This window comes from Neohortaea acidophila (assembly GCF_010093505.1).
Source record: "Neohortaea acidophila strain CBS 113389 unplaced genomic scaffold BDY17scaffold_8, whole genome shotgun sequence".
Taxonomy (NCBI): domain Eukaryota; kingdom Fungi; phylum Ascomycota; class Dothideomycetes; order Mycosphaerellales; family Teratosphaeriaceae; genus Neohortaea; species Neohortaea acidophila.
The window spans coordinates 959,634-980,388 of NW_022985517.1; the positions used below are offsets into that span (position 1 = coordinate 959,634).

General features: G+C 56.8%; 12 protein-coding genes across 12 annotated transcripts; 5 read left to right on the top strand and 7 right to left on the bottom strand.

Moving 5' to 3' along the window:
* Window positions 1-80: 80 nt before the first annotated feature.
* Window positions 81-1,709, bottom strand: BDY17DRAFT_188224 (PAP2 superfamily-domain-containing protein). The gene is made up of 2 exons (XM_033729980.1): window positions 874-1,709; window positions 81-814 (listed from the first exon to the last, which is right to left on the bottom strand). The coding sequence occupies exons 1-2, from the start codon at window positions 1,428-1,430 to the stop codon at window positions 187-189; spliced, it is 1,185 nt and encodes a 394-aa protein (XP_033587980.1). The 5' UTR covers window positions 1,431-1,709; the 3' UTR covers window positions 81-186.
* Window positions 1,710-2,323: 614 nt separating this feature from the next.
* On the top strand, window positions 2,324-3,808 carry BDY17DRAFT_301301 (uncharacterized protein). Its single transcript, XM_033734213.1, has one exon. It carries the CDS (start codon window positions 2,417-2,419, stop codon window positions 3,749-3,751), a length of 1,335 nt encoding a protein of 444 aa, XP_033587981.1. The 5' UTR covers window positions 2,324-2,416; the 3' UTR covers window positions 3,752-3,808.
* On the bottom strand, window positions 3,809-6,478 carry BDY17DRAFT_301302 (uncharacterized protein). The gene has a single exon (XM_033734214.1). The coding sequence runs from the start codon at window positions 6,283-6,285 to the stop codon at window positions 3,877-3,879; it is 2,409 nt and encodes an 802-aa protein (XP_033587982.1). The 5' UTR covers window positions 6,286-6,478; the 3' UTR covers window positions 3,809-3,876.
* A 533-nt stretch (window positions 6,479-7,011) lies between these two features.
* BDY17DRAFT_188292 (uncharacterized protein) lies at window positions 7,012-8,803 on the bottom strand. Its single transcript, XM_033729981.1, has 3 exons — window positions 8,469-8,803; window positions 7,218-8,358; window positions 7,012-7,161 (listed from the first exon to the last, which is right to left on the bottom strand). Exons 1-2 carry the CDS (start codon window positions 8,557-8,559, stop codon window positions 7,340-7,342), a joined length of 1,110 nt encoding a protein of 369 aa, XP_033587983.1. The 5' UTR covers window positions 8,560-8,803; the 3' UTR covers window positions 7,012-7,161; window positions 7,218-7,339.
* A 152-nt stretch (window positions 8,804-8,955) lies between these two features.
* On the bottom strand, window positions 8,956-10,784 carry BDY17DRAFT_301305 (cytochrome P450). Its single transcript, XM_033734215.1, has one exon. The coding sequence runs from the start codon at window positions 10,702-10,704 to the stop codon at window positions 9,007-9,009; it is 1,698 nt and encodes a 565-aa protein (XP_033587984.1). The 5' UTR covers window positions 10,705-10,784; the 3' UTR covers window positions 8,956-9,006.
* Window positions 10,785-11,141: 357 nt separating this feature from the next.
* BDY17DRAFT_326109 (uncharacterized protein) lies at window positions 11,142-12,107 on the top strand (the record flags this gene model as incomplete). The annotated part of the gene is made up of 1 exon (XM_033737459.1): window positions 11,142-12,107. One exon carries the CDS (start codon window positions 11,142-11,144, stop codon window positions 12,105-12,107), a length of 966 nt encoding a protein of 321 aa, XP_033587985.1.
* A 58-nt stretch (window positions 12,108-12,165) lies between these two features.
* On the bottom strand, window positions 12,166-13,099 carry BDY17DRAFT_326110 (S-adenosyl-L-methionine-dependent methyltransferase; the record flags this gene model as incomplete). The annotated part of the gene is made up of 2 exons (XM_033737460.1): window positions 12,166-12,672; window positions 12,737-13,099. The coding sequence occupies 2 exons, from the start codon at window positions 13,097-13,099 to the stop codon at window positions 12,166-12,168; spliced, it is 870 nt and encodes a 289-aa protein (XP_033587986.1).
* Window positions 13,100-13,592: 493 nt separating this feature from the next.
* BDY17DRAFT_326111 (oxidoreductase family protein) lies at window positions 13,593-14,778 on the top strand (the record flags this gene model as incomplete). The annotated part of the gene is made up of 2 exons (XM_033737461.1): window positions 13,593-14,187; window positions 14,240-14,778. 2 exons carry the CDS (start codon window positions 13,593-13,595, stop codon window positions 14,776-14,778), a joined length of 1,134 nt encoding a protein of 377 aa, XP_033587987.1.
* A 137-nt stretch (window positions 14,779-14,915) lies between these two features.
* BDY17DRAFT_326112 (uncharacterized protein) lies at window positions 14,916-15,341 on the bottom strand (the record flags this gene model as incomplete). Its single annotated transcript, XM_033737462.1, has 2 exons — window positions 14,916-15,056; window positions 15,117-15,341. The coding sequence occupies 2 exons, from the start codon at window positions 15,339-15,341 to the stop codon at window positions 14,916-14,918; spliced, it is 366 nt and encodes a 121-aa protein (XP_033587988.1).
* A 434-nt stretch (window positions 15,342-15,775) lies between these two features.
* On the top strand, window positions 15,776-16,774 carry BDY17DRAFT_254164 (mitochondrial carrier domain-containing protein; the record flags this gene model as incomplete). Its single annotated transcript, XM_033731406.1, has 1 exon — window positions 15,776-16,774. One exon carries the CDS (start codon window positions 15,776-15,778, stop codon window positions 16,772-16,774), a length of 999 nt encoding a protein of 332 aa, XP_033587989.1.
* A 1,136-nt stretch (window positions 16,775-17,910) lies between these two features.
* On the top strand, window positions 17,911-19,442 carry BDY17DRAFT_301312 (uncharacterized protein). The gene has a single exon (XM_033734216.1). It carries the CDS (start codon window positions 17,967-17,969, stop codon window positions 19,161-19,163), a length of 1,197 nt encoding a protein of 398 aa, XP_033587990.1. The 5' UTR covers window positions 17,911-17,966; the 3' UTR covers window positions 19,164-19,442.
* On the bottom strand, window positions 19,443-20,703 carry BDY17DRAFT_301314 (uncharacterized protein). The gene is made up of 2 exons (XM_033734217.1): window positions 20,312-20,703; window positions 19,443-20,226 (listed from the first exon to the last, which is right to left on the bottom strand). Exons 1-2 carry the CDS (start codon window positions 20,555-20,557, stop codon window positions 19,561-19,563), a joined length of 912 nt encoding a protein of 303 aa, XP_033587991.1. The 5' UTR covers window positions 20,558-20,703; the 3' UTR covers window positions 19,443-19,560.
* Between the last annotated feature and the right edge of the window lie 52 nt (window positions 20,704-20,755).

The window sequence follows — 20,755 nt, forward strand, 5'->3', positions numbered from 1 at the left end:
CTTTGGAGACCGCTCGTGGCGGGTCTCAGGCATATGATATTGCTCCTAAGTGGTATTTCGACAAAGTGGCAGTAGAACATGCCAGATTCAATCAATGCTCAACTCCCTCCCAATTCGCAGAGTGTGCGCTTATGGGCCCAAACATGCAAGCCAACACCGTCGCTATGCTCCCAAATCCAGACAAGGCTATGCTTGCAAAGTGCCATCTTCGTCCCCCGCGGCATTTCTTCTTCGCTTCCTCGCCTTGCTTCGATCGCCGGTGGTAGGGATGGGCTTCTCGACTTGCAGCACTCGTGCGAGCACGCGCTCTGCCGGCAGAAGCAGCAGCCACACCTTGTTGCAAGTGAAGCAGAAGAGGACCGACAGGATTGCAGCAACGGCATCCAGAAAGTAGTGATTCGCGGTCGCCACAATAACCAAGAGTACCAAAGCGGGGTAGAGGAAGCCGGCGAGCATGAGTCCAATCATGCCCAAAAAGCTGCCCTCTCTCGGCTTCCCGCGCAAGGATTGCAAGAACCCGGAATGCCAGAAAAGAGTAGAGCCAATGATCAAGGCATACGTGAAATGCAAGCTTGGCATGGCAGCGAGTTGGTTGAAGTTACCGCTCTCTCCATTCTCTCCCACCCATACGCTTTCGGCGTGGGCCTGGCGAACCGTGTCTTCGAAGCCGAAGCGCTCCGGTAGTAGCCGGGGAGGCATGCAAGGCCAGATGGCGAAGACGAAGAAGGCGACAAAGTTGCCGAGGGCCATGGTGCGGCGAGCGGTGGAGAACTGATTGAAGGAAGGTGCGGCGTAGTAGTACCAGCAGATGAAACTGATGTGAGTTAGATTAGCTGCCGCGGTGAGACGGGGGATTGAACGCGGGGTACATACGCCACAGTGCCCGGGATGTGAACGAGCGAGTAGATTTGGTTCAACACGCTCATTATGCCCACATGCTTCTGCAAGAAGAACTTTTGGACGGAGATCTCTTGAAGAAAGAGGAAGCTGAACGCAGATTCGTGCTCGAAATCCAGAATGTCGATGCCGTGTTTCTGCGCGAGTTCGACGACGGCATTGCCCTTTTGTCCATGGAAGGCGGCAGCGGCATCCTTGGACAAAAGGTAGGCGACGTAGTTAAGGCCCCAATAGAACATTTCGATGAGGAAGGGGAATTTCTGGAGAATACGACTGTGGACGTGATTCCGGTAGGGACCAGTTTGGGCGGCGCCACGTACACGGGAAGGAGAGCGCTTGGAGGGATGCGGAGAGGGATGCCGGAGGAGGGAGTCGTCACTCTCCGAGGCATACAACTGGTCGTCGGGCTCGACGAGGGTGTCTTCGCTACTCCGTGAAGCCGCGGCGGGACTGGCATTTCTCCAGGTGGTGCGCGCACGTGAGGGGATGATATGATAGCCTCGCTTCCGGGTGATGATGACCGCGGTGATCATGGACGCCACAACGATCGGTGGGGATGTCAGCGATGTCGTGGGTCACGCGCAGAGGAATGGGAAGACTCACGACCGGTTCGATCCAAGAGAGCGCGGCGTGCTGCGCGTGCCCCAGGTCGGGAGCACGTGAGGCCGCATGTTGGCTAGACATCGCGTAGTGAGGGAGGGCAGATGTCAGGTCAGTAAATGGCCGGCGGCATTCCCTTGAAAAGGAAGGAGACAAGGGGGTAATAGTAGGGTTGGAGGTGGTGGGTGCGAGAAAAGAGCAGATGCAGGGTCGCAGGCAGCCGTATAAAGAGAGTGGGTCGGGGTATCAGCCTCGAGGGTTTGGCAATTTCCAGGGTCAGGGGACGGGCAGGCAACCGCGACGACTGCGCGCCTTCGCGCACACTCGTGAATAGCGGTGGAGACGTAGAGAAGGGCAAGGCGAGCAATGTAGGGGTAGATGAGAGAGTGTTGTGGCCAAGGGAGGTCAAGGGGAGGAGCAAGAGGGCAGCGGGCGGCGGATGGGTGCGGTCGCGTGCTCCGCGCTGAAAATTGGACAAGCGTTGGTACCTTATTAGGGTAGGCAGGCGGTTGACGGCTGATGATGAAGCGCTGGCGCCCAGCCAATCACGGGAGCCCGGTAGGAGCCGCGCGGGTGTTCAAATACCTGTAATCCAGCATACACGTCAGGTAAGCATGCATAAACAAGCGAAAGCAACACCAAACGCTTACAGCACTTTACATTGTTATTTGCCAAGCCATTCGAATTGGTTTCATGATTACTACCTACTGAGGTGCCTCGAGGCAACGAAAGATTTGAGTAAGAGCCATCATCGGCGTCACGTGATCCTTCTCTTCGACACGAGGTTATGTAAGCACGAGGTGGGGCAGGTGTGGCGATCAGAAGAAACGTCACCCCGCACTCTCCATCATCCATACCTTAGCCATGCCATCTTCTCTTTGATACCATCCTCATCCGTGTCCCCTTCAACCCCACCGCCATGCTCTCCTGGCTAGGCTTCGGCCCGGCGTCCATCCGACTCCCCAAGCCTGAAATCCACGACGTCGAGGGCAAACCCGACAAGCGAGCTCGCACGCTGAAACACCTCCTCAAAGCGAACCACGCCAATCACAGCGTCATCTACAACAACCTGCGCTTCCACAACCACACCCCTCACGTCCTCTCCTCCTCCTACATCCTCGGTGCCGATTCCGACCAGCTCAACCACGTCTACGATGCCGAAAGCCACAACCTCGAGCCCTGGCGAGACAGCCCCGGCGAGATCGCGCAGCATGACTGGCGTGACTACCTGGGCAAGCGAGAATACCAACGCGCATACCTCGACTTCTTTGAAGACGAGCTCGTCCGCCACGGCTACGACTGGCGCTCTCTGTTGAACGAGTATATGCTGCAGGGCAAGGAACCGCTCATCAACAATCTCATCTCCGGCCTTGGCCATCCCCTCATCCACTACGGATATGCGGAGGAAATGTCCAGCCGTGCCATCGCGCTCGAGAGTCTCGTCCTCGCCGCCTGCTTCTACAACGACTGGCACGTCTTCCTCGACGACCCCTCCTACACCAAGCCCGCGCCCAACCCCACCGACTCCCTCTTCACCATCCTCGACCGCGTCAGCCACGATCCCGTCTTCGACGGCCTCGCCGAATACCCCGGTGCCGACAACATCGAACCCTTGCTCGCCAACGAAGCCATGGCAGCCAAAGCTCTGGAATATTGGAACTCCTGGCAATTGAAGAGCCCCACCGAGCAATTCTCCGAATCACAGAAAGTCGCCGTCGCCCTGCTCGTCGCCGCGCAGACACCCAAAGACGAAAAGCTCTACGACTTCTTCGCTGTCCACCTGCTCACCACTTCCCACGCCGTTCGCGTGCTGCTACCCTCTCTGCCACCCAAATTCCACCTCCCGCTCGTCCGCCAGTGGTGGCTCTTCACCCTACTCGTATACATTGCGCAACTCCGGCCCAAGATCAACATCGACACCATCAAGCTCGTCGACTTGGAGGGACGCGACTGGAGCTACGTGACGGACAAGGCGCTCAAGGGCAAGTACCGCACCGACGCGCACTACGTCAAGGCGCTGCGGAGCATGTGGGAAGCGAGCAAGACGTGGGGAGACGGCAACCAGTACTACCTCAAGGCGGCAGTGAAGATGGCCGAGGAGTTTGATGGCTGGGGCGGGTTCGGACCGCGCGATATGGACTTGGAGGCGCACGAGAATGCTCCTGCGATGGCTGCGGAAGAAGCCAAGGGTCAGGGGGAGGCCAAGGGAAAGCAGAGGTTTTCGGGCTTGGGCATTGGTGGCAGGTTTTGGTGAGGCGTTGGCGCTGGCATAGCATGATAACACGACCTTTGGATGATCACGATGTGTACCTACAATGAACTTCTTTCATCTACGCCACAGTACAACATGACTGCTTTCCGTCAAGTCGCCTTCAGACTTCACCAGAACGGCTTTTCCTCAGCAACCGGTTCTTCAATTTCCGCCCATCTGAACGGCCCGCTGTTGTTCAACCCCACCCCGTCAATCTGTGAGATGCAAGTCGCTGCACACGAGTGTATTCTATCCGCCGTGGAAATGTCGGCAGTCTGTGCATACATCCCCGCCTCCCACCATAGCCGCTGACCCTCGATCATTGTCGCTCGCGGTTGGACGCTGGCTTGAAGGTTGAAAGGAGACATGGTTGTTGACGCAACATCCAGTTGCTGAACTTCAGTGACGTCCACTTCGATTCCTTTGGCAATTGATTTTCTGAAGTGTCGCTTTGCGTACACGTTCTCCACCGAAAAGGAGCCGGCTGGAACGAGTGCTTGAAATGAAGGTGCAATGCCGTTGGTTTGGATCGATGCCACGAAGCCTCGCACCGTCTGCATCAACTCCACATCCACTTCCGGCCGCTCGATGCTGACTTTGGCATCCCACACTCTGAGCGGGTGATGGATGTAAGCAATGCCAAGCGGGTTGTTCGTGTGCGAGACAAGGAAGTTTTGGAGGTCGGTCTGGTCGAATGTGATGGTCCGCTGAGCACCTTCAGCATTCTTGATCTCGATCTCGTATGTGACGGTAGCCCGGGCTTCACCTGCTCCGAACAAATTGAGCATGAAGCGAGCATCGTCATCAGAGGTGGTCATCCGGGGTAAAAAGTTGGTTGTGATCCCGATGCCGTCTTGAAGTTTCTCTTCCACCGCATTGGCGGTATTCACGCCGGTCAGAATAGGCTCGTCAGTCCGATCTTTGACCAGCAGCGTGCCGAATTGTACAATGATTTGGGTGTCGCCAGTGTTGGGCACCAGGAGCAGTTCTTGCATAAGCATTCCGACTGGAGTGGTAGACAAGGAGGAGTCCGCGATGTTCGCTTCTTTCTTTGTCATGCGGCTGTCAGCTTCCACAACAGGTAGATCGGATGGGCCTGCGGGGATCCCGGTGGACGACGACGCGATGGTTTCGCCCTCTAATTTCTTCGCGCCCCTTTTCGGCGCAGGCAGAGGATCGGGCTTTGGCAGATCCGCGTGGGGTTGTGCTGCGCTGCCCTTCGCCCTCGCCGATGCATTCCGATGTTTGTTGCCTTTGCCTTTCTGCTGACGCATTGTGTACTTTTTGAAGTTGCTGGCCAGTTCGTCGTCTTGAAGGCGCTCGATGATGGAATCGTCATCATAATCTTTGGGGCCAGGCTGTCTCTGGTTGTCTGTACGTGACGGCCGATTGTGTAATCCTGACGGTTTCGTAAACGGCCGGCTATTCTCTGGTCCGGAGTTGTAGAGATCGATCAAAGGCTCTTCTTCATCTGGCTTGATATTCATCGAACAAGGCTGCGGCGACTGCGAGGCGGTGAGGGCCATGCGAGGCGGTTGGTCATATCCGGGCGGAGGCTTGATCGACGAAGTTGTTGTCGGCGCCGTGTCATCTATCAGAGTTCCCGTTCGAACGTCGCGGTGAATGACGTTTTGCCACGCTGAAATATCAGCCTGAGGAGCAGATTGCACATCCGTGCTGGCACTTGATGGGCCATAACGGTTCTGGCCGTTCACCGATGGAGCATCTCTTCGCACGATCCCACGACGATTGAGCCTCCTCCTGGGTGACAGCTGGGTGTCGGTACTCCATTGAGCCAGGTTTGTTGCACTGGAAGATCGAGCGTTGGTCTCGGAGCTGCCCGAGGCTTTGTGCGTTCTTGAGGTACTTGCAGAGCCTTTTGTGGATGGACTAGCCTCGGTCGCTGGACGGAGTGGTATAGCCGCCTGTCTTGCGGATAGACCGAGGTCCCAGTTGTGATGCTCTTGGTTGTTTGCCTGCTTCGTCGGAGGCACCCCTGGTTGATTGCGGGCAGGCGGCTGCTTTGCCAGATGTGGAGGCTGCGCGGACGACTCAGTATCTGTATCACTGTCGTCGGAGCTCTCAGAATCCGAGTTGACAGGAGTGGGAACGGGATGTAGAGGCCCTCTTGCTCTCCGCGGCATTGACACGTTGTTTCGACGTTGGAAGCTCTCAGCATCTTGAGGTGGCATGGGCATGTAATCGGGGGTCTCCGGCTGAACCTCGCTCATGCCTTCAAGGAATTGCTGAACTGCCGTCGAGCTGGTGGCGTGGTTGGAGGTGACAGCGAGAGCGTGTTCTCCACGCATGGCACCTCCGTCCACGCTCGATTTGGCCCCAACGAATGTGAACTCTGTTGAAGTAATCACATCGTCGTCAATCAAAGAGATCGCAGTGGTCGAGATGGGCGTGCCAATACGGCCATTGAAGACATAGTCTTCAATACCTGGTGACCATCGCATAGCCCGACAGGTGAGTCCCCATGCAAGCATGTTGTCTGAGGACGGCTGATCTGCCACCAGGATCCGGTCCAGCATACCAGCAGGGAGGTCTCGCGGGGCCCAAAAGGCCAGCGATGTGTTCTGTGCATTTTCGACGAAGACGTAATGAATGATGCGCGGCAAGCCCCGCCTCGGGGTGGGTGGACTCGTTGGCTCTGTCAGTGGCTGGGAAGGCGGCTCGGTCGAAGCATCGAGATTGTCGAATCGGCTCGCTGCAAAACGACGGATACGCGGCTGTGGATTTGACCCGGTCAGTATCAACTCGGGCGCCAGGAAGCAAAAATAACAAGCATCTCACCTCGCCAACCCCCGCCCTTGCCAGCTCGTCCTTGACATATTCCCACAGAACATTTCTCAAGACTTCATCAGCGTGCACGCCAACACCGGTCGGGCAAGTCAGACAAAACAGCTGTTGGTAGAGGTGGTCAGCTAGACGCAGGAGGTTGTGAAGAGCGTATAGCTTACGTCTTGCACAGTGTCGTAATGACATCTCGCCGACACATTCTGCACCTTCGCGCCGAACAAGGCAATGACGGCCTCTCTTGCCTCCCTGTTGAACTGGTAGAGAGTTCCGTGGAAGTAATGTGCCTCTTCCATGGTCGTCTCCGTCCAGTACCACACGCAATGCGGAAGACAGGATCGGGTGGGAGGCGTTGGGTGGAGGTGGAAAAGAGGACAAGGAAGGAATTAAAGTACTTGCCGCAAAGTGTGCTCGTCACAGGCAGGTGCGAGTTTGCTTTGCATGTGAGGAAGGAGCGTCTGACACTAACGCACAGCTGCATCCTCTCCCACAATCATTCACACATGTAGGAGGACTGAGACGCGTCGCATGGCGTTGAATGAGACACGTGCTGCATGCACCAGCTCGTGACACATGTCAATTCAACGGGAAGGGGAGAAGTGAGGTCGTGTCTGGGAGTGACAATCAGCGGCTGCAGCCATAAGTCAATGCAGGGGTAGATGCCCACCCGCCAATGAAACGCTTGCTATCCCGAGATTGATACAGGTATGAAGAAGTGATGCTCCGCGGTGCGCTGTGTCAATGCGTCTTCCCACGACACCGCTACGTCCATTGTCCAGAGCTGGTCGCTTAACCGACAGCACCAGGACTCTTCACATTTTGCTGGACTCCCATTAACCACCGCATCTCGTTGACCACATTCTCCATCTCGTCGCTCAAGAAGCGTGATCGTGCTCCTTCCCGCTCGTTTTCATCCTCCATCCCTTGGAGTCGCGCAGTCTGATCCTCGCGCAATCTCGCCCATGCCTCGACGAGCTCTCCATTGACCTTCTTCGACCTTTCCAGCTCCTGCCGCATTTGATCCGCCACGACATCCAGGCGACTCAGCTTCCGCCGATCTTGCTCTCGTCCGTCCGCAACAGCAGTGAGGTCGTTCTTCCACGTCTCCGCGCGTGCCCGGTACTCCGCCGCGAGCTGCCGATGGCTGGTCTCTAGAATCTCCGCGTGCACTGTTGCGTGCTTGCTGCTCTCCACCAAGCTCTGCATCTCGCGTCGTGTTTGCTCCTCCATCTCTTCCTTCTCCTGTTGTCGCTGCCGTGCCAGAGACTCCGCCGTTTCCCTGCGTTGCCGCTCCGCAGCCAACTCCGCCTTCAGCTCTTCGATTTTGCGGTCCCTTCTCGAGATTAAATTTGAGTCCACGCCCCTAGCATGAGTCAAGTTGTCATTCTCCTGTCGTAGCGCTTCAATCTGCGGTTTGTATGTTTGCAGACTCTTCTCCAGCTCCTGGCAGCGGAGGACTTGTTCGTTGAGATCCCGTTTGAGCTTGTCATTCTCGCTCATCAATCTCTCAATGACCCTGCCGCTTTTGCCGGTGGCTGTGGCGTATCCAATGGCAGAGCTCCATGCTGCCGGAGAGTTCTCGGACGTGGCAGAGAGGGGCGAGGCGGATGGCGGGCTTGTAGTGAGTGCAATGTCCTTGGACGAGTCTGATCGCGAGGGTGTGGAGTGTTGCACGGCCAGTAGTGCCGAGCCAGGCGATGCCGACTTTGTAGTGGTGGTGGTGGTCGTGCTGGACGGCTGGAAGGCGTTCATAGTGATCTTGGGCAGATCTTCAACGCGCAGACCCGGTTGTCGCAGAGTCGACGGGACTTCGGGAGGTGGAGGTCAGCAGTAGTTCGTCGTAGCGGGCAAGAGCGGGTGCGCGAGGAAGAGGGAGAGGAGCAGCTACGGCGGGTTGGGCGCATGAAGAAGGACACACCTGGACTGCCTGCCGGCGTGGACAGACTATCGACCCGATATCTCTTGACGACTTGCGGCGACGTTTGCGGGCTTGAATTGCGTGACTTCATCCCTTCTCGTGGCGGACGCCCCAATCGCGCGGTCTCCCGGATGCTCTATGGGCTCGCTTCCGCCGGTCTCACTGTACGGGTTCGGGCACGGCGAGAATGTACAGCAATGTACAGATAGATGGCGAGATAGAGAGCATGAGGGCACGATATGAGACGTGTCTGAACGTGGCTCAAAATTGGCCCCGTCGTCCAGGGGCCGTGCGGCGTCCTGCAGGAGCAAGCATGATCACGGTGGTGACGAGGGGTCATCAACAAAACAATGGATGCGCCGTCAAGCTTTCCGCCTAAACGGCGTTTTGTGGGGCGGACCATCCCCCGCCGAACCATCGCGCTCGTTCAATCAGCGGGCGCGAAAACGCGTTCACGCGTCCACGCGGCTGCCGGCCCGAACAGTACCTGCATTTGACAGGCCAGACATTTATACAGTAGACGAAGTACAGTCTTTGTCTATTTGACCTCACTCTCGTCCCTCAGGTGGAAGCGCATCTTCATTCCATCCACGGGCACAGTCGTCACATGTTGGGTCCCCCAGACCTCCCGCTCGCCATTTCGGCCAGTCAGGCCGACTTTTTCGAACCTCAGCCCCCTCGTCACGGCACAAAGCACGAGTTTTGCTTCCATCATGGCCAGCTCCTGTCCAATGCAGTTTCGGGGGCCCCTCTCGAATGGCCGGAAAGCGCCAGGGGGTAGTGCACTGATATACGCCTCATCCAACCATCTAGCGGGGTTGAAGACGTGCGCATCTGCACCCCATACCTTGGGATTGCGATGCATGATCCACTGGCAATTGTACACGCGCAATCCGTCAATAGCAGTACGTCGCCCATCGATGTCGATGAAGAAAGGTGGCGTAGAGCTCGAGGCTTCCGGAATCCCGCGGGCAGTAGCTGCCGGGGGATGCAATCGAAGGGTCTCCTTTACGAAAGCGGTGCTTTTTGGAATCTTGTCGCCTAATAACTCATCCGCTTTGCCTGGCTGGCTGAGAACATCCAGAGCAGAGTAGGCTCCCGGCCCGAAAACGCGCTCATGCTCGTCTTCGAGGCTGCTGACAATCTCACGATATCGCGGATCGTGGTCCGCTTTCGATAGCTCGTACGCCAGATATTGGATCAACGTGGACGTTGTATCCTGGCCGGCAAAAAGAAAAGACTTGATTTGGTGCACCGTGTTTCTCAGCAGTGCTGGTGTGGGATCAAGATCGGCGAGCGCTAACTGGACGATAGCTTTCGCGGACGAGTCGGCTTTCTTGGGATGCGTTTGCTCGCGCTGGAGCTTTAGGGACAGCACCGAGTAAAGCTGGCGATCGAAGGACCACTCGTAGAAACGTTCCTTGATTCGTCGTACAGGGTTAAGATATCCAATTGGATCGAAACCCTGACCAGTCGTGGCGACGAGCTTCGACAAGATTCGCGAAGCAGTCAGGACGCCGAACGTTGATTTCGAGCCCGTCCCGTCAGCAACGGACTGAGCTTTGAAGTCTTTTTCCATAGTGAGTTGCGTGATAACATCAGTCGTCAGGTCTTGTGCAAAATCTTTCAACGCAAAGGTCTGACCGCTCCTCGCAGCATCTTGAATGCGGGCGATGAACGTGCGAGTCTGGGCAACGATGAAAGGACAAAGAGCATGCAGATGTGCCGGTGCAAAGCCTTTGTTGAAGCGCTTCCTCAGATCCCTCCACACTTCGCCTTCGGCCATGATCAAAGTCTCCTCGCCCAGAAGCCTATTCAAGGACTGCCGCATGGTGTCGCTCTTGGGCGCCGAAAAGGGGTACTCCGAGGAAGACTGCACCACGGTGTCTGCCACCGCCGGATCAGCGACTATCAAGAAGCCATGGCTGTCGACTGGAGCCAGATCAATGTGGAATGCAGCTGGTTGTCCCAAGTCGTGCCAGATCTCGCTGAAGCCGTAGTCTGGATGTCGATTGAGCTGTGGCGAGCATTTTCGCCCGATCGCAATCAAGTTGCCCAACAGCCAATGCCGCGGCAAGCTCGGGATGTCTCGATATCGTTTTCTAGTATGATACGTAAAGACTGCCAGTCTTGTCGTCTTGTAGATGAGGAAGATGAAAATAGGCAAGACGGCGTAGTATCGGAAAGAATGCGAGGACTGAGGCGTGCGCTGCACTGCAGGCTGCTCGTACTCCATTATCGCGAAAAGAGCACAGCAACGGAAGAGACGTCCAAAACGTAGTCCAGGTATTTACTCAACGTCGCTTCATTCGTCCCATGCCATTGTATGAAGATGTCATTGAAGTCATGCAGGCAGTCGAGACGGTGCGGGCCGCGGTGCCCGGCGTCATTCCGGACCAGACTAGATGAGCCACGTCAAATGGTGCAGCTGGGGAAACCTGACATCACTTTCCGTTGGAACAAATCCACGTTTTGGCTGACAGCCACTAGATAACAGCATCCATGACAGTACGGACGGCGGTTGGAAGCGGATGATGCGATGGTCGGAAGGACACTGCTGCCCTGAAACGGCGCCACACTTGCTTCTACATCAATTCAATCCAGACCAACAGCGTGACTCTCGCGCCTCAGGTGCATCACATACCAACCACTCGCAGCGATCTCGTCGCACACATGGCAGACCTGACACAAGCACGCTCTCAAACTGATCTGCCGGCACCAGAAGACCATCGGACTCAGCGCTCCCATCTTCCTCGCCGTCTTCACGCGCATAGCTTCCGGTCCAAGGGCCAGTGGGGATCCGGTCACCACCTGCTCGGCCAGAGCGTGAAGAGCTCCGTGCAATCCGCCGTCGAGCTGAAGCCAGCGATCAACTTTGAGCATCTACGTCGGAAAGAGCACAAGAGCGCAACAAATGCCAGAGGTGCTGCCACCCCATTGCAAGCATGGAGCGAAGGCCCGAGTGCACCCGCAACAGCCGCCGCAGAAGCGCCAACGCGAACAGCAGATGTCGCCAAGGCGAAACGACACAATGTGAAGAGAGAGGAGACCCTGCGCGCGGATCTCAAGAAGGTCGAGGAGATTGGCCGGGACAGTACAAGACAGCTGGACGAGACATACTATGGCATTCTGGAAAAGGCGTCTCTCCTGCGATCCACCGTCGCAGGCTTGCAGCTGCTGGCACAAGAAAGCAAAGAGATGCACACTGCTTTCAACGACAGCGTGGGCAAACTGGAAAGCGACACAGCGCAGACCATCCAGGGCTTCGACAACTTTGACCCGCAGGAAAAGACGATCAACGACCTCGTGCGCAGCATCGAGCAGTCCAAATCCACGACTGAAGCCTTGAACAGCCGGCTTGAGTCCGCGAGATTGCGCGTGGAGGCTTACGAGAAGCGGGACAACGCAAAGCAGGCGAAGCGTAAAATCCGCTTACGAATGACGTGGATCACGATACTGGGTCTTACGGTGCTCGCCATTGCAATATTGATCGCCAGGGATCGAAAACGAGTGGGCCATGTGGTGGAGCGGCAGCTGCTACGGATAGGAGACCTGGTGGACGATGTGGCCGCGCCCATTCGACTGAAGCCGTCGCCGAGTGAAGATCCCCGCCTACAACGACTGTTTGATGAGATCTGAATGCAGTCGGTGGGACGAGACGAAGCTCAGCGTCTTGTCGAGTATGGCATGTAACGTATCATGCGGGCTTGCGCGCAATGGTGACAGTGAAGCGGAAATGAGTGCCAACTGGGCCTCGGACAAGCCGATCCATCGCTTCCTCGTACACTTCTTCCGGATCCTCGCCTTGTTCCGGCTGCGCCGCCCGCTCTGAAAGCATGCGGAGAAAGACGGGGACCTCCCATTGGAAGCATTTCCCGATCCGTGCAGTCTCGGGTCGCGCAGTCCAGTCCGATCGAAACGGGAGCGGGTATGGTGTGGCTAGCACAGCCTCGAATCCCATCTGCCGACAAAGGTCCGGCAACTCGTCAGCGATCTCAGTATTGAAGCCACGCTCTTCGCCGTCTCTCTTGAAAACGACCGAGAAGCGCCAGTTGTCCGAGATCACGCGTTCGTCTGCATCATACGCCCTATAAGCGTTGAATTCCTGAAACTCCAGCCAGCCCCCTGGCCTCAGTAAGCCGCTCAACATGGCTATGTGGGCCCTCCAATTCTTCACCCACAAATACAGAGCTCTGCCGTATATCTAGGGTGAACGGAGATCAAGCATTAGCAAGTCGTTATGTCGAGGGCAAGTCTTTTGTGCATACAAGATCGAATGACGCAGGCTGGAGCAGGAGTTCGTGCTGGCCATTGACGACGTCCTCGATTTGCCCGAGGATGAACTCGGCGTTCTTTGGTTTTGTCTGGACGTCCGGTACAGGGTTGGGGTCCACTCCTATGACTGTGGCATCGGGGTATAGTTCTGCGAGCAATCGAGTCTGCATTCCCGTTCCGCAGCCAACGTCGAGAATCCTGGCTGGCTTCTGCAACGGGGCCAGCGAGATTCGGCCAAGCATCATCTCGTTGAATCCGCTGCTTTGTGCGTTGAGACGTGTGTGCTCTGCGGAATTCACAATCATTGGGTAGCTCTTCGACCCGTCAAGCTCGAACGCGGCCTGGGAAGTTGACATTGGAACGGGCTCACAGGATAAGTAGAGTGGGAGCACTTCTGGTGAGGATAGTAAGTTACTTTCCATGCCCAGATGATGCTGCTCTTCTAATTTGTACGGCTCAGGCTGTATTTCCGCCGCAAGTCAGCTTACCGGCGCTAATAAACTCTGTTCCTCGTCTTACAGTAAGATGCGATCGCAGATAGCCATGGACCCCAGGACGCGCCTCTCACTCATGGATATGATTGCTCAAGCGGTACCATGTCTCAATCACATCCGAATGAAGAAAAGGCGTTGCCGGAAGAACGAATACGCCCAGGCTGAGCAAGTGCGAAATCACGTGCTGGTGGATTTCTAAGAACGTCAACCCGCGCCACGATATGTGACATATTTAATCGTCGTCGCTGTCAATTCTCCAGCACATGAACCAATGCAACCTTTCCATCTGCTCGCTGTCGACAGATAATAGCACCACTAGCTCCCCACATCGTACTGACCTTTGTGCATTTCGCAGATGGCGCCGATTCGAATTGCTCTCATCGGCCTTTCCCAGTCCGCCAAAACATCCTGGGCAGCTTCAGGCCATCTCCCGTATCTCCTGTCTGAACGCGGCAAAGCACGATATAAAATCATAGCGCTTCTCAACTCGAGCGAAGGGGCGGCCAAAAAGGCCATTGAGGCGTTCGGGTTGCCATCGGATGTGAAAGCTTACGGCACCGCCGACGATCTGGCGAAAGATGCAGACGTCGATCTAGTCGTATGCACCACGCGGGTCGATGTGCATTTTTCGACCATCAAGCCTAGCGTTGCAGCCGGCAAGAACGTCTTTGTCGAATGGCCGCTTGCGGAGAACGCGACGCGCGCTGGAGAGCTCGCTGAGCTGGCGCGCAAGACGGGCTCGAAGACGATGGTGGGATTGCAGGGAAGAGCTTCGCCCGTAATCGTGAAGTTGAAACAGCTCATACAAGACGGGGCGATTGGGAAGGTCGTGAGCGCCGATGTAACCGCCTACACGCCTGGTGGAGGTGGCAGTTCCATGTCAGAGGGACTGGCTTACTTTTTGAAGAAAGAGGTTGGCGGTAATCCTGTTACCATTGCATATGCACACAGTGAGTGGTTGGCTAGCGCGCCCAACTGGTGCTCAATCTGACTCCATCATAGCAATCGATTACATCCACGCTGTCCTTGGCGAGTTCGAATCATTCACCAGCCATTGCCAGATACAACGCCCGGAGCAGACCATCATCAACAAAGAGACCGACCAGACCAGATCGACAATCTCTGACGTCCCCGATCTGGTCTCCACGCATGGCACGCTCAAAGCTTCTGAGTGGGTCAAAGAAGGAGCGTCGCTCATCGTCAACTTTCGGACTGGCCCACCGTTCCCAGGTACAATGCCATTTGTGTGGGTCATTACCGGGGATAAAGGTCGAATTCGAGTTTCCTGCGAGAGGGGCCCGTATATCCAGTCCGCAGCTGCAGCGTTCCCCATCCCGATCGAGGCCGAGGATATCGCGAGCGGAGAAGTCCGACAGGTGGCCTGGGCTTGGGAGGACTGGCAAGAGCCGCTGCAGGCCAGTGGGAGATGCATCGGAGCGCTGTATGATTTGTATTATGAAGGTCGGTTTGCGGAATTCGGGGTTGCAGACTTTGACGCAGCGGTCGAACGCCATCAGCAGATAGACAGCATTCTGTACTGATTGACGCCGATCATTTGCAACGCATCTGACCAGGACTGGGGTGTTGTTGAGTAGCTTTCGTCTGGCCGGCGAGCTTCGGGTGCATATTCGTTCATCCGGACATCTCCAGCTCAATGGGTTTGAAGCCGGCCAACTCGCTAGGATTTCAACAACTTGTTCCGCTTCTCGCGCCTCTTCAATCTCTCCACCCGTTTGCGATGCATCTTCTCCGCCATCTTCTCATACCGCTCCCGCTCTTCCTTGGCCTCTCGACGGTCTCGAATAGCCTGAATTCTCCTCTAGAAAGCAGGCGTGTCAGTGCACGTCCTCATGGGTCAAGACGGCATCCCTCGACCTACCTGTCGCAAAGCCTCCTTCTCCGCCTTCATCTCGTTTTCCATCTTCTTCACTTCGGCCTCTTGCGCTTGCTTGACGACCCGTTTGGCGTATGTCGTTTGGCCAGCAGTGGGTCGGAATGGTTTTCTAGGCTGGTGCCACTGTTTGCCGTTCTTGCGAATTCCCGAGACTTGCGCCGTCTTGCCCGAGACGGCATCCACGGGAGAGTTTGCAGCTTCCACTGCCATCTTGCGATTTCGATGCTCGTTGAGTGAAGCGCGAGGTCAGAATTCTGGAAAGAAGACCGAAATTGTCGCGGGAGGCAGTCAAGAATTATATCGCGATAAGAAATAGAGTTTCCGATAAGCGGGAATTTAGTTGCGCTGACTCAGAACGCGAAGTTTCACGTCTGGTTGTGCAACACACCGCCCACTCCCTCCGCATGCATATTTAGGCGACCTCGCAACTCCACTCGACCGCGTTCACGATCGTATCCTTTGCAGCATATGCATTGATCTTCATCCCCCAATTGGACTTTGCGCGGTCAAACACAACGCCTATCATGCTACCGCGATAACATTGATCATTCGCAACCGCCTGGACAAGCAGTTCGGGTGAAGAAGCGTTTGGCAAAATGGCGAGCGAGAGGATGGACATGAAGAGTAGGACTGCAACAACTACGATGCCCTACGAGCCCACAATACCAACCATACCGGAACCAACAACGACAGCACGCCTTCAGCCAACCAGCCAGGGCGTTGAAGCACTGAAAGACATTGCATTCGGCAGCATTGCTGGAATAGCGGGAAAAGTGGTGGAGTATCCCTTTGACACGGTCAAGGTCCGTCTACAATCTCAGCCGGATCACGTCCCGCTTCAATACAAGGGGCCCTTGGACTGCTTTCGCCAGAGCGTACGACAAGATGGCTTCCGAGGATTGTATCGCGGTGTGAGTGCACCCTTTGCTGGGGCCGCCGCCGAGACCGCCTGTCTCTTCTGGTCCTATCGCATTGCCCAGGACTTTCTCCGCTCCACCCTCTATCCCTCAGACTCCGCACTACCTCTCACCGGCTTGGTCACAGCAGGCGCGTTGGCCGGTGCTGTCACCTCCGTCATCCTCACACCCATTGAACTCGTCAAATGTCGGATGCAGGTCCCTCTGCACTCCCCTCTGGACCCCACGCTTCGTCCAGGCACGAGCCTATCATCTTCCTCACTAAGTCCACTCGCCGTCATAGCCGATGTATACAGGAGGGAAGGCGTGCGCGGCTTCTGGCGCGGGCAAATGGGCACGTTTCTACGAGAGACGGGAGGCACGGCAGCGTGGTTTGGCTCTTACGAAGCGTGCACCATGTTCTTTAAGAAACGACTGCGGGCCTTGTCGTCGGACCCGACCCTCAGCGATCCAATGCTGCCTGTGCACCAGCAAATGGCTTCCGGGGCGGTTGCAGGCATGAGCTACAACTTCATCTTCTACCCGGCCGACACCATCAAATCCAAGATCCAGACCGGCGAGCTGACGCACGCTCGACCAACCTTCCTCAGCACCGGCAGGGCTTTATGGCGGTCTCATGGCTTGAAGGGGTTGTATCGAGGATGCGGCATCACCGTTGCGAGGAGTGCACCTAGCTCGGCACTCATCTTTACGATTGTGGAGAATCTGAAGCGGTGGTTTGCTTGACGACATGGAAGTGAAGTCTGCATTGGTGGCACTGCATGGATACCCCGAGCAGCATCGGCGTTTGAGAGCGTAGATATGATTAGAGCTTTCGATAGAGACGACGTCTGCATTGTGATTGTCACGATAGCCCAGAGCCCTTGGCAATCCAATGGCTGCCGCGTGCTCGTAAACGGAGGTTGAAACGTCGAAGGATCTTGCGAAGGAGCGGTCCATGCGATCGAGGCCCGAGGCATTTCCACGCGAATGATGTATCGGTCTTGGAGTACATGGTAGGATTTCAGTCACGAGGGCGATGCGTACTTCTTCCTACTCTCATCCTTTGCTGCTCACTTACGATCGGACGCAATGTCCGGGAAGCGGAATGATGAAAGCAGCGATGCATGCGAGCTGTGTTCGCAGCGGAAGTCCCGCCCCCTGTACCCCGACGACAATGCATCGAAGATCTGTTTGATGACAACTGCCGTGCCTGCTTGACTCGCGGTCGAATGACGGAATACCGGGCAGGGCCGTCGCTTGCCGTCCACGTTGCACGCGTTGTCGAAGCCGAGACGCCCGACGACCTGTTTGCGGCGTCAGACAACCAGTCTCCGACCTGCTCGTTACCAGATGCTGTCGGGCGAGGTGTGTAAACAACAAACGCGACTCGGGGGCGAGGGAGTCGCGTCAGGCTCAAATCAGAGGGCAGAGCCAGAGTTGGATTGGGATCACCCCGCGTCCCGAACCGAGACAATCAAACCGTAAAACGCGCCCGGGCGTGACGGGCCTCGTATCCTTGTCCGTTCGGGGGTGCTTGTTACGTCAGTGTATACCAAGTGGACATCTTGATGCAAACGACCGCAGAATTGGAGTAGCTGGTGAGCATGAGTGGAAACCGCACGACGTGGACAGGTCACGATAAAGCACTGCTCCGAATCTGCAGCGTCGCAGGCCAGCATGCAAGGAGCTGCCCTGACAGTCCTCCCGACAGCGGCATGTCCAACAGGGGCAACATCTAGCGCGAACGCGCCCCCCGACTGCCCTTCCGCATGCGGCAAGTCGGTGGATCCGCCATCTGGTGTGGCGTTGGGATTTGCTAGAAACAGCGTTTGACGGATTGGAGTTTGATGGAGTTGGGGCTTGCTCGAGCTCCCTCTTCCTCCCCTTCCGCCGCGGGTGTCAAGGATCCAACCCGACCAGCGCGCGCGACCGTTGGATGGGCAAAAATCCGGGTGGCTTGATGGGTTGCGAGGTAGGTGGGCAAACGCGTAACATCCATCGATACAGTAATCTTCCTTGTTGCTTCTTCTGCTCTCTTTCTTGCTTCTCTCCGTCTGTCTCTCTCTCCTCTGACTCTCTGGCGCGTCGCTGCTCCCTGCCTTGGTGTCAGCTTCGCATTCGCAATGGGTCTGATTTCATTCTGGGCGAGCCTCACTGCGCCACGGGTCCGCGAGATCTCCAGCCCGACCGAGGACTTCTGGCCGGAGAGAGGCCGACCAACGACTGCTTCGGCTGTACGTGCATCTCACGGGGACAATGCTGCTGGCGCCCAGCGGCCTCGAACATCAAATGGCGAGAGGAGAATCGGGCGATTGGCGCGGAGTCTGAGTCGACCGCGGCGGAAACACCCTGCCGCATTGAAGGCAGAGGACCGCTCACACACCTCCACAAGTCATGTCACCTCAAGTCAAATCACCAAAGACCTGCCCCCCGTACCCACTCTCCCGCCTTTACCCATCCTCGACCCCGTAGACAGCGACGCCACTCCGCCACCCCAAGACGTCGGCCAGCCAGGGCCGGCCATCTCCCCCGAGGCCCTCCAAGCCTTGCACATCTTCGAGCTCGCCGCCGAGCCCATATCATCCGACGAAGAACGGGAGGCCTCCTTCGAGAACCCCCTCATCCGACGCCGGAGTCTATCCAGCGCCACTCCCGACAGCAGGGCCCCTCGACCTCTGTCGAAGAAGGCATCATGGTTCCGCGTGGGCACCGGAAGAGACAAAGCACTACCTCCCCCTCCTCCGCCAACTGGCCCACTGCCGCCCGTTCCGGGCCCCCAGCAGCAGCAACGACAACAAGAGTACAAAAAACCCGGCACCGCGAGAAGCGACACCTCCGCCCCCGACTCCTCCCCCCAGGTCCCCAGCCTCTTCGACGGGAAGAGCGACACCTCGGCCTCCAGCATCGCCACCGCCTCCGAAGCCGGCAGTTTTCATCAGCCTGCTTCCCCGACCATCGACCAGCGACCGGGGTACAACGGCCGCAACCGAAAGGTCCCATGTCCCGTCCAGACCATGCCTGTGCGCGGACACCGCTACAAGGACTCTGCCATCGTCACGCCGAGGAGCCCGCACACTCCGCTGACGCCGCACACGCCTACAGGCATTATGCGATGGACCAAGCAAACGCATGAGGGAGAGCAGGAAGGGCTTGGTGTCCACATGCTACCCGACGAAGAGCAACAGCAGCGTTCGGTGCCGAGTTGGACGAGCAGTGCGCCGCGGATTGAGATGGACGAGACTACTCTGCCCTCTTCCCGCTTCGAGTAGGACTGGCACTTGGTGATTGACAGGGCTGGGTAATGTGTTTTTTTATGGCAACGCGAGCTTTATGAGAATAGCTTACCGGACCGCCGATGGAATACCTGTATGCGGTTACTGTGACGACTAATTATGTAGCAATGAAATGAACAATGCCTTTGACATTCGTCTAGCTCGCATGAAAGGCATCCATGATTGGAAGTACGACAGATCCACTATCGCTGCAGGAAGGACTCGTCGTAGCGCAAGTCAGAATGAAGGGAAGGCATCTTAAGACTGGACACTCCGCTCCTCCTCGCCGAGAACCACCTTCTCGGCGCCCTCGGCGTCAGCTTGATCAAGCTTCACCGCCTCCAGATCTTTGGTAGTTTCCTCCAACGCTTGGTCCTCCGCCGGATGCTCCATCAAAGCATTCTCGTTCTCATGCTTCCGGATTTCCTCCACAGACGCAAGCCTCACCTCGCTGCCACGATGCAAGCGCACAGAGGGCGGCTCGCCGGCCTCATCTGGAACTGATGAAGGAGACAAGCGGTCGGCGGGAGGCTGTCCTTCCTTCGCAGGCTCGTTGGAGGCAGCAGGGGCACTCTCAGTCTTGTCCGTAGGTGCAGACGGCACGGTCTCCACCGCCTCTGGCGACTCCACGGCGACGCCAGCAGTAGGAGATTGAGCCTTGTTGCGAGCAGCAATCTCCGCCGCGCCGGGCAGCGCTATGCGACTTGATGAGTCGAGCAGGGCTGATGCAGTTTCGCTCGACGATGGATGTCGGACGTCCACAGATTGGCTGTCGTCGGTCTGTCGTGGGCTCGTAGATTCCACGGGGCGAAGATTCACGCCTTGTCTGGCGCCGGCTGGGGGAGGGACACTGCTGGAGGGGACGTCGCCGATATTCTCCTTTAGCTCCCCAAATTCATTCCACTCTTCGATTTCTTCCAAGTCCTGCGTGTATTACATTAGTCACAGTGCCGTTGAGTGGCGAATGGGCGAAAGAAGGAAGAACACAAAGAGGTAAATAAATACACACCCCGAGCACAAAGCCATCCTTCACCAAGCCGGGCAGCTTCTTCTTTCCCGCGCGTCGCTGCCACAGCCGTCTCGCCTTCTCATCAGTGGCAATGTCAATGGCCTGAAAGGGAATTTTGTTGGCCTTGAGAATCGTCTCCAAGCGCGAGGTGGCGGTGATGATGTGGGAGGAGCCGGCGGTGAGGGAGGTGAATAGGAAGAGGCGCGGGTCCTTTTCGAATTCCGACAGATCCATGGCGGCGGCCATGGCCTGGCTTGCGTGAGACGACGTCGAGTTCCCCCTTATTGCCTCTCGTAAGCTTGACCGGGCGTGAGACAGAAGTGGTGAGGCTGGTGGAGATTGGAGTGAGGTTGCGCGGGACCCGGCGTTGGGGGTAAGCTTTCGGAGCTTTCCTCCTACCGACGAGTACTAATGAAGCAGAAGCAGGTACAGTAACTGCACTGG

Excerpts from the sequence above, each read along its gene's own strand:
- BDY17DRAFT_188224 (XM_033729980.1), bottom strand. The coding sequence starts at position 1,430 with ATGATCACCGCGGTCATCATCACCCGGAAGCGAGGCTATCATATCATC. Across the intron at positions 815-873 it reads CACATCCCGGGCACTGTGGC|TTTCATCTGCTGGTACTACT; the intron begins GTATGTACCCCG and ends AACTCACATCAG.
- BDY17DRAFT_301301 (XM_033734213.1), top strand. The coding sequence starts at position 2,417 with ATGCTCTCCTGGCTAGGCTTCGGCCCGGCGTCCATCCGACTCCCCAAG.
- BDY17DRAFT_301302 (XM_033734214.1), bottom strand. The coding sequence starts at position 6,285 with ATGCTGGACCGGATCCTGGTGGCAGATCAGCCGTCCTCAGACAACATG.
- BDY17DRAFT_188292 (XM_033729981.1), bottom strand. The coding sequence starts at position 8,559 with ATGAAGTCACGCAATTCAAGCCCGCAAACGTCGCCGCAAGTCGTCAAG. Across the intron at positions 8,359-8,468 it reads CACGCCGGCAGGCAGTCCAG|TCCCGTCGACTCTGCGACAA; the intron begins GTGTGTCCTTCT and ends CACCTCCCGAAG.
- BDY17DRAFT_301305 (XM_033734215.1), bottom strand. The coding sequence starts at position 10,704 with ATGGAGTACGAGCAGCCTGCAGTGCAGCGCACGCCTCAGTCCTCGCAT.
- BDY17DRAFT_301312 (XM_033734216.1), top strand. The coding sequence starts at position 17,967 with ATGGGCAAAAATCCGGGTGGCTTGATGGGTTGCGAGGTAGGTGGGCAA.
- BDY17DRAFT_301314 (XM_033734217.1), bottom strand. The coding sequence starts at position 20,557 with ATGGCCGCCGCCATGGATCTGTCGGAATTCGAAAAGGACCCGCGCCTC. Across the intron at positions 20,227-20,311 it reads AGGATGGCTTTGTGCTCGGG|GACTTGGAAGAAATCGAAGA; the intron begins GTGTGTATTTAT and ends TAATACACGCAG.